The following is a 16,626-nucleotide window of genomic DNA, read 5'->3' on the forward strand; positions in this document are numbered from 1 at the left end:
TGTGAAGCGTCAGTGCTAATCACTGTGCTACCGTGCTGCCCTTACAGGAGAGAATACCAATACAGGAGAGAACACTCTGCCAGTCTCTGCTGGTTTGAACAGGAGCATCAGACATGTCGCACCATAGAGATGGAGTGGGAATCGGTTTGATTGGGTGGCAACCAATGAATTGGCCCAAAAGGCGGTACTGCCTGGTAACGGGTGATGATTGAATCCTATCCCAGTGGAATTATTTTCAGACTCCCATGGAGTTGCAGTTTGTCTCCTGAAAGCAGAGGTGAAGGCCTTTCTCTCTCCTCCATGTTCTCTCCAAAAAGGTTGTATTCCTGGGGCTGCAGAGAACCTGAATGAATGAATCTACAGGAAAACTATTACAGGTTACAAACAAAGATAGGGAACTGTCTTTGTCTTTCTCCAGGAAAGCTGTGTGTGCTGTATTTCTGAAACTAAAGAGACCTGAGTGAATCTATAATAAATACTACAAACTAAAAGCAACGTTTGGAGAGGGGTAAGGTGCGAGAAGCCACCATGTGAAACAAAGACTCTTTTTCACTTTCACTTCAGATTTTTATTCCTTTCTTTCCTCTGTGTTTGTCTGCCTTGTGTGTGTGCAGAGGCTGTGGGGAGGGGGTCAAGTTAGAGTGGGGAATTAGTAATTGGATAATAGTTAACCAGTTGTATTTTCTGCATCAAACAAAAACAGAAAATACTGGACAATCTCAGCAGGTCTGACAGTATCTATGGAGAGAGAAAGGGAGCGAACGTTTCGAGTCTGGGTGACTCTTTGTTAAAGCTCCGTGATTGTCCAATATTTTCTGTTTTTGTTGCAGATTCTAGCATCCTTAGTAATTTGCTTTTATCTTTGTATTTTCTGCATATTTAATTGTTGTTCTTGTTATAAATAAACAGTAATGTGTTTACATTTACAAACCTGGTGACTGTAATTATTTGGCAGCCAAGGGCCAAAGACTGGGTATTTTTCTCAGAATTATTGGTTAATTTACTTGTGTTGTGACTCTGGGTCAAACGAAGCTGGAATTGACCGTGCACTAGCCCAGGATGTAGTAACAGCACATCTGATAAATATGGGTGGCGTGGTACAAAGCGGTTGGCACTGCTGCCTCACTCTTGCAGGGACCCAGGTTCAATTGCGGTCTTGGGTGACTGTGTGGAGTTTGCAATTTCTCCCCATGTCTGCGTTGATTTCTTCTGAGTGCTCGGGTTTCTCCTGGGTGCTCCGGTTTCCACCCACAGTCCAAAGACGTGTGGGTTAAGTGGATTGACCATGTTAAATTGTCCCTTAGTATCTAAAGATGTGCAGGTTTGGTAGGGTTATGGGGTTACAGGGATAGGGCGGGGGAGTGGACCGAGGTAGGGTGCTCTTTTAGAGGGTCGGTACAGACTCCATGGGTTGAATGGCCTTCTTCTGCACTGTAGGAATTCTATGCTGATATATACTGACACATTTAAAAGTTGTTTATGCCTTCCATCTCTGACTGTGCTGGGCAGTTCTTGCGCCTTGGTGAGCTGGCAAAGGCGGCTGCCTCAGTGCCCTTTCCTGCAGCCTCTGGATTTAAATTTCAGCAGATGTGAGAGTAGATTGCTACACGTCTCCTACTCCCTGCTTGTTCCACCTATCTGTTATTGACCTATAGTTAGCTCGCATGGTAAAATAGCAGAAAACCTTCTCTTTTTGCTTGCGGAGTTTGGATGTGGCTCTCCATGAAAGGGTGGCTGCAATGTTACCCTGAATCTCAGTAAACCCCGGCCAGGGCTTAGCCTGGAATTTGCAGGTATCAGAGTATTGGTTCCATTGTACTTGACTGTCTAGGCGGATAAGAGAGCATGCAGCTAACACTGCAGTGGCTGCAGACCTGTCTCTGTCACCTCAAGACAAAATCTTCCCTGCAAGTAAGCCAGCTATTCTATGGAATTTGTGTATTTTCATGTCAGTGTCTCAGTATTGTATACTTGCAGATGTATCAGGGATGTTAGGGATTTAATACATATCGATTATCTCACTCTCTTGTTCCTTGCTGATTATTTTCACTGTTGGCTTTCTTGATTTGTCTCTTGTGAACAATTCAAGTGATTGACTGAATAACATCAGTTTTGTTGTTGTTTTGTTTTGACTGTGGGTTGGGTTGTGGTTTAAGGATGAAAGCAATAGACTTCCAGTGCTCTTCAACTTTTGTTTAAACTCTAACTTTTTTTTGTTGCAATCCAGACCTGTAAAAAGACATGGGGAAGTCTTTTAATTCCACTCTGCCAGAACTGATGCACCCACTTTAACTTGCTGCTTTTATGAATGGTCTTGGTGTCGCAATCTCTTAGTAATAGAGACGCAATGTGGGGAAGGTTCAGAGGTCAAGCCTGGCTGATGTGATTAGTGGGAGTGACAGAATGTGCTTTCAAACCACTCAGCAGATCTCCGAGAGAGTGGGGGAGAGAGAGAGAGAGAGACAGAGAGATAAAACTTCACCAGCACAGGGAAAGAAAGGGTTGAAGAGCTGGTCAAGGGGGCTGAAGGCTCTGCCTCTGTTGCTGAACAGGGGCTCGATACAGCTCTGTGTGCACTGGAGTTCTCTGAGCTTTCCAATAGTTTGAAACTTATCTATCTGGAGAGTATTCAAACAAGTCCAGCACTTTGAGGCCCAGAGTAGCAGAGTTCCACATCTTTAAATACAAACACAGGTCAGCAATTTCTGATTTTATTCTGAGTGCTGTTTGAGGAAGAATCTAGTATAGCCTGCGTGTCATTTTAAGAAATATTTTGTGCTTTTATTTCAAATTCTTTTATAAAATGCAGTGAGTGTCAAAACCTATGAAGAGGCAGAAATGAGGTCCTCGTCCAGTGCTGCAATTCAGTTTGTCAGGAGTTAATAGTGTGAGGAGCCCCTTAACTCCTTCATGAAAGAATTTTGCTTTTTGCTTTTCTGTTTATTGCTTTGTTTCTTGCTCGCTTGCAATCATCCTGTTTTGCCCAGAATGCTCAGTCTCAAATAAACCCAATGAGCTCCCCGTTTGCTCCGCAGTAGAATTCCAGAACTAAAATAACTTTCCGAATATATACACATATGCATATCCTTATAAAATGATTCAGGCACTTTTCATTATCGTGATATACTGTGACTTTTGTACGATCTTTTAATTGTGATTAACCAGAATTATAAATGGAAAGATGGAGATGCATCACACAAAAGGGGCAAAAGGTTGCGAATGCTCAGATGGTAGGTTATTGCCACCCCAGTTGATGCCTTATTTTTGGGGGAATATATGCTCCACCCAAAGATTTAAAGCTGGTCACTGAACCTGATTTTATATCCCTGAAATGAGTGTCTCTTTCCCAAGGGTCTGAGCCCTCAGTGGAAACGTCTATAAAATAGCAGATTGCAGAAAAGGCAATGATACCTGTCAAAGAAAGGTAGATGGTTGGGGGGGGTGATCCTTGACTGGTGTAAGATCGGCATAGCGTGCTGCGTGGTAACATCACAGTTAGGTCGTTCGACAATTCCGCAATGTAAGTGGGGATCTCAAACATTTGGAGAAAAGACTGTGGACATACATGTGGGACTGTTAAAGATACCTATCCTCAAGTCAGGATACTGGAGAATCTGCATCGTTGCACTGAATCATGAAGAGATGGGACAAAGGTTTTGTGACACTGCAGCTCCCAATTAGGACAGTATTGTGACACCCCCAAATGGGGGTTGGGGGAGGGGTTGCGGAGGTGATGGTGTACAGCCTTCCACCCTCTGTGAGGACGATTAGCTGAATATGTTTCTAAAAACCCCATAATGTATTATTTTGAATTTAACGTCATTACAGAATGGGGTTTTTGTGTTGAAAACTGGTTGAAGTAAACATTGAGGGGAAAGAATTTGTTTATTTATTACATTTTAACAAATTGTATTTAAAAAAACAAAACAAATTGAGAGGAATGTTTCATGGAGCCAGAACTCAGTATTTAATTGTGAAGAGAAACGATCTTTGTTTTCCTTTCTCTTGAGATGTTATGAATGTGCCGAATTTACTGAAGAACTGAGCAAGCTCACAGTTCTAAACAAGCATTGCAATGGGATACAAAGGACAATGTCCACTTCATTAGACAAGGGAGCCGCCTAGTGGCAATATCAATTAATTGCAGCCAAAGGGAAATCGCTTAAATCCCACACAGACCATGAAAATAAAGTATCAAGTCTGACAAGGGCTGAATCCTGCGGACAGTAAGCTGAATTACCCAAGGGCAATTGGGAGACTGCGATTTCTCAAGGAAAAGCTCCTTGAATTTGGCATAGGAGAGAGCCGCCTGAGTTTAGGAATTGGAATGAACATTTCTGTCACAACTTAATTAGTTGAGAGTTCTGCATTGGACCAGAGTGGGCAGGACTGTTGGCCTTTCTCTCTTGGGGAATCCTGCATCCTTTCATGGTCCCTTACTGTGTGCCTTTTGACAACTGACCAAACATATTGAATTCAAGTGTGTTTTGAGCTCACTAGTTGCTAGTTTAATTCCATAACCACGAAAATGCCATTGGGCAAATCTCCTCCTTACAATATATTTTATTGTTGTCTTCGTGTAAGGGGGTCAGCGGAATGAAAGCAAGGCAGCTTTGAATCCTGTGACCTGAGCTGGTGCCACAGATTATGGGATTGAAGCATTAATCTCTTGTCCTACGCTTTCCCATTTCTCTCCTGCCGTGATTGTTTCTTAATGGGTGAGATTCCACGGATGCCAGTCACCTTCTGGTGTCTCCCCCGTGTGCTTTTCTTTGTGTATCAACCCAGATACCAAGACTGGGCAGGTTGCTGAACTTTGCAGCCAGGACACTCCATTCCTCACCCATGTCATTGAACAGGGATTTGGAATGTCAGGGCCCAGCTGATTCCGCTACAAGGCCCACATTTGACTCTGGTTCCACAACATGTGGTTGACTCTTACTGCCCTCCAAGCAGATTAAGTATAAGTAATAAAATATGACCTTGTCTGTGTCACCCACACCACGAAAAAGAATAATAAAAAGGCCCACCCGTTTGCCTTGCTGCTTTCTGGGTCCTTGGGTCCGTCTCCAGACGCGCATCCACACTTACAGCCCCCCCCCCCACCCACTATATTAGGTTTGTTTTTATATTTTTATTTCCAAGTATGATTCTGTTTCTCTTTAGTGATCCAAGAGATGTTTGTTGACATTCTGGGCTCTGTTTAACATGTTGGAGATTTGCCTGCCCCACTCTCCTGCCAGACACAGAGCCTTTGGCCCTGGCCTCTGCCTTGTGAAGCCAACTCCAGCTGTAACTTGTATGTGATCTTTGTCTTTATATGCAATTATTTTTTGAGCATCTGTCTGTTTCGGCATGTGTTGTTTGTGTTTGGTGTATGTGTGTATCAACATCATGTTGGTGTGTGTGTGAGAATGCCGTGTTGTGTGTGTGTGTGTGTGTGTGAGAATGCCGTGTTGTGTGTGAGAGAATGGCGTGTTGTGTGTGTGTATGTGAACGCCAAGTTTGTGTGTGTGTGTGTGTGTGTGTGAGAACGCTGTGTTGTGTGTATGTATCTGTGTGTGTGAACATCGTGTTGTGTGTGTATGTGTATAAACACCATGTTGTGTGTGTGTGTGTGAATGCCGTGTTGTGTGTGTGTGAATGCCATGTGTGTGTGTATCTGTGTGTGTGAACACCATGTTGTGTGTGTGTGTGAATGTCATATTGTGTGTGTGTGAATGCCGTGTTGTGTGTGTGTGTGAACGCCGGGTTGTGTGTGTGAGCGCCGTGTTGTATGTGTGTGTGAATGCCGTGTTGTGTGTGTGTGAGCGCCGTGTTGTGTGTGTGTGTGAGCGCCGTGTTGTGTGTGTGAACACCGTGTTGTGTGTGTGAACGCCGTGTTGTGTGTGTGAATGCCGTGTTGTGTGTGTGTACACCGTGTTGTGTGTGTGTGAACGATTGTTGTGTGTGTGTGTGAACGCCGTGTTGTGTGTGTGAACACCGTGTTGTGTGTGTGAATGCCGTGTTGTGTGTGTGTACACCGTGTTGTGTGTGTGAATGCCGTGTTGTGTGTGTGTACACCGTGTTGTGTGTGTGTGAACGATTGTTGTGTGTGTGTGTGAACGCTGTGTTGTGTGTGTGTGAACGCCGTGTTGTGTGTGTGTGAATGCCGTGTTGTGTGTGTGTGAATGCCGTGTTGTGTGTGGATGAATGCCGTGTTGTGTGTGTGTGTGTGAATGCCGTGTTGTGTGTGTGTGGATGAATGCCGTGTTGTGTGTGTGAACACCATGTTGTGTGTGTGAATGCCGTGTTGTGTGTGGATGAATGCCGTGTTGTGTGTGTGTGTGTGAATGCCGTGTTGTGTGTGTGTGTGAACGCAGTGTTGTGTGTGTGAACACCATGTTGTGTGTATGTGAATGCCGTGTTGTGTGTGGATGAATGCCGTGTTGTGTGTGTGTGTGTGAATGCCGTGTTGTGTGTGTGTGAATGCCGTGTTGTGTGTGTGTGTGTGTGTGTGTGAATGCCGTGTTGTGTGGATGAATGCCGTGTTGTGTGTGTGAACGCCGTGTTGTGTGTGTGAACACCATGTTGTGTGTGTGAATGCCGTGTTGTGTGTGTGTGTGTGAATGACGTGTTGTGTGTGTGTGTGTGAATGCCGTGTTGTGTGTGTGTGTGTGTGTGTGAACGCCGTGTTGTGTGTGTGAACACCATGTTGTGTGTGTGAATGCCGTGTTGTGTGTGGATGAATGCCGTGTTGTGTGTGTGTGTGAACGCCGTGTTGTGTGTGTGAACACCATGTTGTGTGTGTGTGAATGCCGTGTTGTGTGTGTGTGAATGCCGTGTTGTGTGTGTGTGTGTGTGTGTGAATGCCGTGTTGTGTGTGTGAATGCCGTGTTGTGTGTGTGTGTGAACGCAGTGTTGTGTGTGTGTGAATGCCGTGTTGTGTGTGTGTGAATGCCGTGTTGTGTGTGTGTGTGAACGCCGTGTTGTGTGTGTGAACACCATGTTGTGTGTGTGAATGCCGTGTTGTGTGTGGATGAATGCCGTGTTGTGTGTGTGTGAATGCCGTGTTGTGTGTGTGTGTGAACGCCGTGTTGTGTGTGTGAACACCATGTTGTGTGTGTGTGAATGCCGTGTTGTGTGTGTGTGAATGCCGTGTTGTGTGTGTGTGTGTGTGTGTGAATGCCGTGTTGTGTGTGTGAATGCCGTGTTGTGTGTGTGAATGCCGTGTTGTGTGTGTGTGTGAACGCAGTGTTGTGTGTGTGTGAATGCCGTGTTGTGTGTGTGTGAATGCCGTGTTGTGTGTGTGTGTGAATGCCGTGTTGTGTGTGTGTGAACGCCGTGTTGTGTGTGTGTGAATGCCGTGTTGTGTGTGTGTGAATGCCGTGTTGTGTGTGTGTGAATGCCGTGTTGTGTGTGTGTGTGAACACCATGTTGTGTGTGTGTGAATGCCGTGTTGTGTGTGTGTGAATGCCGTGTTGTGTGTGTGTGAATGCCGTGTTGTGTGTGTGTGTGTGTGTGTGAATGCCGTGTTGTGTGTGTGAATGCCGTGTTGTGTGTGTGAATGCCGTGTTGTGTGTGTGTGTGAACGCAGTGTTGTGTGTGTGTGAATGCCGTGTTGTGTGTGTGTGAATGCCGTGTTGTGTGTGTGTGTGTGTGTGTGAATGCCGTGTTGTGTGTGTGAATGCCGTGTTGTGTGTGTGAACGCCGTGTTGTGTGTGTGTGAATGCCGTGTTGTGTGTGTGTGAATGCCGTGTTGTGTGTGTGTGTGTGTGAATGCCGTGTTGTGTGTGTGAATGCCGTGTTGTGTGTGTGAATGCCGTGTTGTGTGTGTGAATGCCGTGTTGTGTGTGTGTGTGTGAACGCAGTGTTGTGTGTGTGTGAACGCAGTGTTGTGTGTGTGTGAATGCCGTGTTGTGTGTGTGTGTGTGTGTGTGAATGCCGTGTTGTGTGTGTGTGTGAACGCCGTGTTGTGTGTGTGTGAATGCCGTGTTGTGTGTGTGTGAATGCCGTGTTGTGTGTGTGTGTGTGTGTGTGAATGCCGTGTTGTGTGTGTGAATGCCGTGTTGTGTGTGTGAATGCCGTGTTGTGTGTGTGAATGCCGTGTTGTGTGTGTGAATGCCGTGTTGTGTGTGTGTGTGAACGCAGTGTTGTGTGTGTGTGAATGCCGTGTTGTGTGTGTGTGTGTGTGTGTGAATGCCGTGTTGTGTGTGTGTGTGAACGCCGTGTTGTGTGTGTGTGAATGCCGTGTTGTGTGTGTGTGAATGCCGTGTTGTGTGTGTGTGTGTGTGTGTGAATGCCGTGTTGTGTGTGTGAATGCCGTGTTGTGTGTGTGAATGCCGTGTTGTGTGTGTGAATGCCGTGTTGTGTGTGTGTGTGAACGCAGTGTTGTGTGTGTGTGAACGCCGTGTTGTGTGTGTGTGAGCGCCGTGTTGTGTGTGTGAACGCCATGTTGTGTGTGTGTGAACGCCGTGTTGTGTGTGTGTGAGCGCCGTGTTGTGTGTGTGAACGCCATGTTGTGTGTGTGTGAATGCCGTGTTATGTGTGTGTGAACGCCGTGTTGTGTGTGTGAACGACATGTTGTGTGTGTGAATGCCGTGTTGTGTGTGTGTGTGTGTGTGTGAATGCCGTGTTGTGTGTGTGAACGCCATGTTGTGTGTGTGTGAATGCCGTGTTATGTGTGTGTGAACGCCGTGTTGTGTGTGTGAACGACATGTTGTGTGTGTGAATGCCGTGTTGTGTGTGTGTGTGTGTGTGTGAATGCCGTGTTGTGTGTGTGAACGCCATGTGTGTGTGTGAATGCCGTGTTGTGTGTGTGTGAACGCCGTGTTGTGTGTGTGTGAGCGCCGTGTTGTGTGTGTGAACGCCATGTTGTGTGTGTGTGAATGCCGTGTTATGTGTGTGTGAGCACCGTGTTGTGTGTGTGAACGACATGTTGTGTGTGTGAATGCCGTGTTGTGTGTGTGTGTGTGTGTGTGAATGCCGTGTTGTGTGTGTGAATGCCGTGTTGTGTGTGTGTGTGAACGCAGTGTTGTGTGTGTGTGAATGCCGTGTTGTGTGTGTGTGTGTGTGTGAATGCCGTGTTGTGTGTGTGTGTGAATGCCGTGTTGTGTGTGTGTGTGAACGCCGTGTTGTGTGTGTGTGAATGCCGTGTTGTGTGTGTGTGAATGCCGTGTTGTGTGTGTGTGTGTGTGTGTGAATGCCGTGTTGTGTGTGTGAACACCATGTTGTGTGTATGTGAATGCCGTGTTGTGTGTGGATGAATGCCGTGTTGTGTGTGTGTGTGTGAATGCCGTGTTGTGTGTGTGTGAATGCCGTGTTGTGTGTGTGTGTGTGTGTGAATGCCGTGTTGTGTGGATGAATGCCGTGTTGTGTGTGTGAACGCCGTGTTGTGTGTGTGAACACCATGTTGTGTGTGTGAATGCCGTGTTGTGTGTGTGTGTGTGAATGACGTGTTGTGTGTGTGTGTGTGAATGCCGTGTTGTGTGTGTGTGTGTGAACGCCGTGTTGTGTGTGTGAACACCATGTTGTGTGTGTGAATGCCGTGTTGTGTGTGGATGAATGCCGTGTTGTGTGTGTGTGTGAACGCCGTGTTGTGTGTGTGAACACCATGTTGTGTGTGTGTGAATGCCGTGTTGTGTGTGTGTGAATGCCGTGTTGTGTGTGTGTGTGTGTGTGTGAATGCCGTGTTGTGTGTGTGAATGCCGTGTTGTGTGTGTGTGTGAACGCAGTGTTGTGTGTGTGTGAATGCCGTGTTGTGTGTGTGTGAATGCCGTGTTGTGTGTGTGTGTGAACGCCGTGTTGTGTGTGTGAACACCATGTTGTGTGTGTGAATGCCGTGTTGTGTGTGGATGAATGCCGTGTTGTGTGTGTGTGAATGCCGTGTTGTGTGTGTGTGTGAACGCCGTGTTGTGTGTGTGAACACCATGTTGTGTGTGTGTGAATGCCGTGTTGTGTGTGTGTGAATGCCGTGTTGTGTGTGTGTGTGTGTGTGTGAATGCCGTGTTGTGTGTGTGAATGCCGTGTTGTGTGTGTGAATGCCGTGTTGTGTGTGTGTGTGAACGCAGTGTTGTGTGTGTGTGAATGCCGTGTTGTGTGTGTGTGAATGCCGTGTTGTGTGTGTGTGTGAATGCCGTGTTGTGTGTGTGTGAACGCCGTGTTGTGTGTGTGTGAATGCCGTGTTGTGTGTGTGTGAATGCCGTGTTGTGTGTGTGTGAATGCCGTGTTGTGTGTGTGTGTGAACACCATGTTGTGTGTGTGTGAATGCCGTGTTGTGTGTGTGTGAATGCCGTGTTGTGTGTGTGTGAATGCCGTGTTGTGTGTGTGTGTGTGTGTGTGAATGCCGTGTTGTGTGTGTGAATGCCGTGTTGTGTGTGTGAATGCCGTGTTGTGTGTGTGTGTGAACGCAGTGTTGTGTGTGTGTGAATGCCGTGTTGTGTGTGTGTGAATGCCGTGTTGTGTGTGTGTGTGTGTGTGTGAATGCCGTGTTGTGTGTGTGAATGCCGTGTTGTGTGTGTGAACGCCGTGTTGTGTGTGTGTGAATGCCGTGTTGTGTGTGTGTGAATGCCGTGTTGTGTGTGTGTGTGTGTGAATGCCGTGTTGTGTGTGTGAATGCCGTGTTGTGTGTGTGAATGCCGTGTTGTGTGTGTGAATGCCGTGTTGTGTGTGTGTGTGAACGCAGTGTTGTGTGTGTGTGAATGCCGTGTTGTGTGTGTGTGTGTGTGTGTGAATGCCGTGTTGTGTGTGTGTGTGAACGCCGTGTTGTGTGTGTGTGAATGCCGTGTTGTGTGTGTGTGAATGCCGTGTTGTGTGTGTGTGTGTGTGTGTGAATGCCGTGTTGTGTGTGTGAATGCCGTGTTGTGTGTGTGAATGCCGTGTTGTGTGTGTGAATGCCGTGTTGTGTGTGTGAATGCCGTGTTGTGTGTGTGTGTGAACGCAGTGTTGTGTGTGTGTGAATGCCGTGTTGTGTGTGTGTGTGTGTGTGTGAATGCCGTGTTGTGTGTGTGTGTGAACGCCGTGTTGTGTGTGTGTGAATGCCGTGTTGTGTGTGTGTGAATGCCGTGTTGTGTGTGTGTGTGTGTGTGTGAATGCCGTGTTGTGTGTGTGAATGCCGTGTTGTGTGTGTGAATGCCGTGTTGTGTGTGTGAATGCCGTGTTGTGTGTGTGTGTGAACGCAGTGTTGTGTGTGTGTGAACGCCGTGTTGTGTGTGTTTGAGCGCCGTGTTGTGTGTGTGAACGCCATGTTGTGTGTGTGTGAACGCCGTGTTGTGTGTGTGTGAGCGCCGTGTTGTGTGTGTGAACGCCATGTTGTGTGTGTGTGAATGCCGTGTTATGTGTGTGTGAACGCCGTGTTGTGTGTGTGAACGACATGTTGTGTGTGTGAATGCCGTGTTGTGTGTGTGTGTGTGTGTGTGAATGCCGTGTTGTGTGTGTGAACGCCATGTTGTGTGTGTGTGAATGCCGTGTTATGTGTGTGTGAACGCCGTGTTGTGTGTGTGAACGACATGTTGTGTGTGTGAATGCCGTGTTGTGTGTGTGTGTGTGTGTGTGAATGCCGTGTTGTGTGTGTGAACGCCATGTTGTGTGTGTGTGAATGCCGTGTTGTGTGTGTGTGAACGCCGTGTTGTGTGTGTGTGAGCGCCGTGTTGTGTGTGTGAACGCCATGTTGTGTGTGTGTGAATGCCGTGTTATGTGTGTGTGAGCGCCGTGTTGTGTGTGTGAACGACATGTTGTGTGTGTGAATGCCGTGTTGTGTGTGTGTGTGTGTGTGTGAATGCCGTGTTGTGTGTGTGAATGCCGTGTTGTGTGTGTGTGTGAACGCAGTGTTGTGTGTGTGTGAATGCCGTGTTGTGTGTGTGTGTGTGTGTGTGAATGCCGTGTTGTGTGTGTGTGTGAATGCCGTGTTGTGTGTGTGTGTGAACGCCGTGTTGTGTGTGTGTGAATGCCGTGTTGTGTGTGTGTGAATGCCGTGTTGTGTGTGTGTGTGTGTGTGTGAATGCCGTGTTGTGTGTGTGAATGCCGTGTTGTGTGTGTGAATGCCGTGTTGTGTGTGTGTGTGAACGCAGTGTTGTGTGTGTGTGTGTGTGTGTGAATGCCATGTTGTGTGTGTGTGTGAATGCCGTGTTGTGTGTGTGTGAATGCCGTGTTGTGTGTGTGTGAGCGCCGTGTTGTGTGTGTGTGAGCGCCGTGTTGTGTGTGTGTGAACGCCGTGTTGTGTGTGTGAACGCCGTGTTGTGTGTGTGAACGCCATGTTGTGTGTGTGTGAATGCCGTGTTGTGTGTGTGAGAATGCCGTGTTATGTGTGTGTGAGCGCCGTGTTGTGTGTGTGTGTGTGTGTGAATGCCATGTTGTGTGTGTGTGTGAATGCCGTGATGTGTGTGTGTGAATGCCGTGTTGTGTGTGTGTGAGCGCCGTGTTGTGTGTGTGTGAGCGCCGTGTTGTGTGTGTGTGAATGCCGTGTTATGTGTGTGTGAGCGCCGTGTTGTGTGTGTGAACGACATGGTGTGTGTGTGTCAATGCCGTGTTGTGCGTGTGAACACCATGTTGTGTGTGTGTGAATGCCGTGTTGTGTGTGTGTGAACACCGTGTTGTGTGTGTGAACGCCGTGTTGTGTGTGTGAACGCCATGTTGTGTGTGTGTCAATGCCGTGTTGTGTGTGTGAACGCCATGTTGTGTGTGTGTCAATGCCGTGTTGTGCGTGTGAACACCATGTTGTGTGTGTGTGAACGCCGTGTTGTGTGTGTGAACGCCATGTTGTGTGTGTGAACGCCGTGTTGTGTGTGTGTGTGAACGCCATGTTGTGTGTGTGTCAATGCCATGTTGTGTGTGTGTGAACACCGTGTTGTGTGTGTGAACGCCGTGTTGTGTGTGTGTCAATGCCGTGTTGTGTGTGTGTGAACACCGTGTTGTGTGTGTGAATGCCGTGTTGTGTGTGTGTCAATGCCGTGTTGTGTGTGTGTCAATGCCGTGTTGTGTGTGTGTGAACACCGTGTTGTGTGTGTGAACGCCGTGTTGTGTGTGTGTCAATGCCGTGTTGTGTGTGTGAACGCCGTGTTGTGTGTGTGTGAATGCCGTGTTGTGTGTGTGAACGCCGTGTTGTGTGTGTGTGAATGCCGTGTTGTGTGTGTGAACGCCGTGTTGTGTGTGTGTCAATGCCGTGTTGTGTGTGTGAACGCCGTGTTGTGTGTGTGTGAATGCCGTGTTGTGTGTGTGTGAACACCGTGTTGTGTGTGTGAACGCCGTGTTGTGTGTGTGTCAATGCCGTGTTGTGTGTGTGAACGCCGTGTTGTGTGTGTGAACGCCGTGTTGTGTGTGTCAATGCCGTGTTGTGTGTGTGAACGCCGTGTTGTGTGTGTGAATGCCGTGTTGTGTGTGTGTACACCGTGTTGTGTGCGTGTGAACGATTGTTGTGTGTGTGTGTGAACGCCGTGTGTGTGTGTGTGTGAATGCCGTGTTGTGTGTGTGTGAATGCCGTGTTGTGTGTGTGTGTGTGTGTGTGAATGCCGTGTTGTGTGTGTGTGAATGCCGTGTTGTGTGTGTGTGTGTGAACACCATGTTGTGTGTGTGTGAATGCCGTGTTGTGTGTGTGTGTGTGTGCTATTAAATTGGTCTTTGGCAGTAGTACAACTAAGCAATAGCAAATGAGCAGCCCCTTTTTCACATTGCCCAATTCTCTTTAATATTGTGGAAAAGGACATTAGGCACAGAGAGTAATAGGGGCCGGCACTTCACCAACGGCTGATTTGTGCTAATGCCCAAGACCAATTTTCACCATGTGTGTGTTTTTTTTGTGTGGGTGATTTTTTTGTGTGTTGTGTGAATTGCTCATTCCTCTTGTGATGCTCAGATTATAATAAAGCACTGTTCTAGCGATTTCCCCCGAACAAAATGCTCAACAGAAATCCCAAAGGCAAAAATAGGTTCTGGTAACATTTAGCATCGAATGTAATTGTTCTGCCCTGAGCTGCTTCTCATTTTCTCCTCCCTACATCCTTTTTAATTCCCTTCTTGCCACTAGACTATAAGCTTTCAAACTGGGGTCCTGACCCCAGGGTGTCAGAAGTGGAGGGGGATCACAGAGCATTCACGAGGTCACCAGATTTCAGTTCTTGTCCTATCAGATTTCTGTATTTGTTGCATTATTTTCACATCATTTCTGTTGCTTTTCTCTAATAACAAAACAATATTTGCAACAAAATGCATTTTCTTTAGGTAACTGCCTAAATCCATTTGGATTTGAATTAAGGAATACGAGCTGCACATCAGTATTCGCAAGGAACCCCCACCACAAAGAAAAAAATTGAAGTGCTCTTCTTTAAATGACTTGATGAATAGAAACATGACGGACGCGATTCTCCCGAAAGAAAACAAAGTCCCCTTGTGAGAGTGTTTAGCCGCGTGTTTGAGAAACACGTGGCTATTCAGCGAGATTTGTGTTGAATAAGGGGCCTGACCAAGGAACACGCGGCTGAGGACACACTTCGCCCCGTTTTGTACAGTGGGGAACTCCCCTCACCAGAACTCCCCAATGTAGCGAGAGATTGGGACGCCATTTTTAAGTGGTACCCTATCTCTGAGACCCCCAAAACAATCCCTGACCTTCGCCCCCAGCCCAAACACGGGACCCCACCCCCCACAACAGCCACACCGGGCAACCCCAGCCCAATTGCACATGCACAAAAAATGCCAGATTGGCAGTGCACATGCCAGCTGGCAATACCACCTGGGCACCTCAGCAGTGCCAGGTCGTCACCCAGGTGGCACCACCAGGGTGCCCAGGTGGCACCAACAATGCCAGGGCACCTCCCTGCACAAAGGGCATGCAGCTGTGGGCCTCTCCTCTGATCCCCTCAGAGACGCCCACAAGTGCCATTCCATCTGGCCCCCATTTGTGGGGACTAGTGCTTAACAACGCCCGCCCGAGGTCTCTGAGGCAAAGGGGTTAAATCCCAAAGTCTCAGGTACCTCGGGAACCTGCACATTAGAATGAGGCTTACACTAATATGCAGATTTGCTGAAAAGTGATCCCGCCCATTATGGGCGGGATTCACATAACAATGTCTTGTGAGATTGCGTTGAATCTCGTGAGGCGTTGCAAGCTCGGTAGATCCCGGGAGCGGAATCTCCCGGCTTTCAACAGCGATGCTGCGCCGCAGTGAGCTGATTTTCCGGCGCAGTGTGGATTGGATCGCGCCCGACAACTGACAGCACAAAGAGCTAAATAATACAATGAAAAACGTGGGTTCTTCTCTTTCATAAGGTGTCACCCTCAATCCAGAGTCAACACCGTTCGTAGGAAACATCTCTCTCTAATGTGGTCGGCCATTAAAGTCTATTATGGAATTAAAAGTATCTTTAGCACCAATTTGTCCCCAGCTGCCTTAACTTTCCACCTTTGGCCCACTCCTCACTCCTGAGGGTTTGACCTCGGAGCATTTCCTTCTCCTCATTGGCCTGTTGATGAAGAGCCCAAGCTCCAGTTGTCTGAAGTGTAGAGTTAAAACACCAAGAACAGCCATTGAATCTTCCTCATTGCAGAGAAGAGCTGCAACATCATGGTCCAGGAAGTGACCACTGACTGAAGAGAGGCTGTCAAAGCCTTTAATATCAGTCATCCATTTCTGAAACCCACAATTGCCACGTTCAGTCCTTTACTGACTCTTTGTTGGTCAGGGCTGTCATTTTGAAATTGAGGCTGAGGCTTATTTTACTGAGCTGGTTCGTTAACCAGATGCCTCATTCACTGCTGCCATCTTGAGAACCACCAGGCTTCAAAGCAACAGCTCTATGGCCAGCCACATCAGCAGTGAACCGACTAACATTTTCTGATATCTCAATACTTGTTCTTAAGGATTTGGAATATCCACTATCCCAGTCTCTTACACTTTAGCTGTGGAGAATTGTTTGGCTGGATTGCAAATTCCACTTAATGCTTCTCTGTGTGAAGGGTCTGACGTGGAGCAAGATAACTTTCCACTTTAGATTGGACTACAGTTGTGGATAAGAGAGACAGAATGTTGTTCAGGGCTGTGGTTTATACTCCAGCCCTGTGAACAGAAGTCGCAGTGAAGGAACTATTGGTATTAGTCACTGTAAATCTACAGAAACTCAATTTATTCAACATGGTAAGGACTAAATCAGTATTTTCTGAATTTGCTGTATACACCTACAAACACCCTGTTTATTCAGCAGCCTAGATTAATTCCATATTTAATCTTATTTCCAGATTTACTATAAAGTAATTAAAGAAGTTAAATCAGGCGACGAGCTGCTTGTTTTTATGAAGGACGGTGTCTATCCTGATGGGACAATGCCACCAAACCTTGATGGTAAGACTTGTTAATAAATCCATACATATCTCGGTAAATATAAATTAGACAGTGTTTACCTTTGTCTGATTGCAGTGAGACAGTACAATGCCTCGAATTGATCACATTGAGACAATATGGTTCCCCTCCACCCAATCACGATTGGACAATATCGTCCCTCTCCATCCAATCACAGTCAGACAATACCGTCCCTCTCCATCCAATCACAGTGAGACAATACCATCCCTCTCCATCCAATCACAGTGAGACAATACTGTCCCTCTCCATCCAATCACAGTGAGACAATACCGTCCCTCTCCATCCAATCACAGTGAGA

The 16,626-nt window shown here is 47.1% G+C and overlaps 1 protein-coding gene across 15 annotated transcripts in view; it reads left to right on the forward strand.

Moving 5' to 3' along the window:
- Positions 1-16,626, forward strand: part of prdm16 (PR domain containing 16) — a 1,047,324-nt gene that overhangs the window by 917,678 nt on the left and 113,020 nt on the right. For 14 of the 15 annotated variants that reach the window (XM_072478014.1, XM_072478026.1, XM_072478015.1 and 11 more), the window contains one exon: positions 16,208-16,310. In XM_072478014.1, coding sequence (XP_072334115.1) covers positions 16,208-16,310 — 103 coding nt within the window. Of the gene's footprint in view, positions 1-2,485; positions 2,695-16,207; positions 16,311-16,626 lie in introns of those variants that run through there. The other variant, XM_072478029.1, reaches the window with a different exon arrangement.

This window comes from Scyliorhinus torazame, chromosome 16, assembly GCF_047496885.1.
Source record: "Scyliorhinus torazame isolate Kashiwa2021f chromosome 16, sScyTor2.1, whole genome shotgun sequence".
NCBI lineage: Eukaryota > Metazoa > Chordata > Chondrichthyes > Carcharhiniformes > Scyliorhinidae > Scyliorhinus > Scyliorhinus torazame.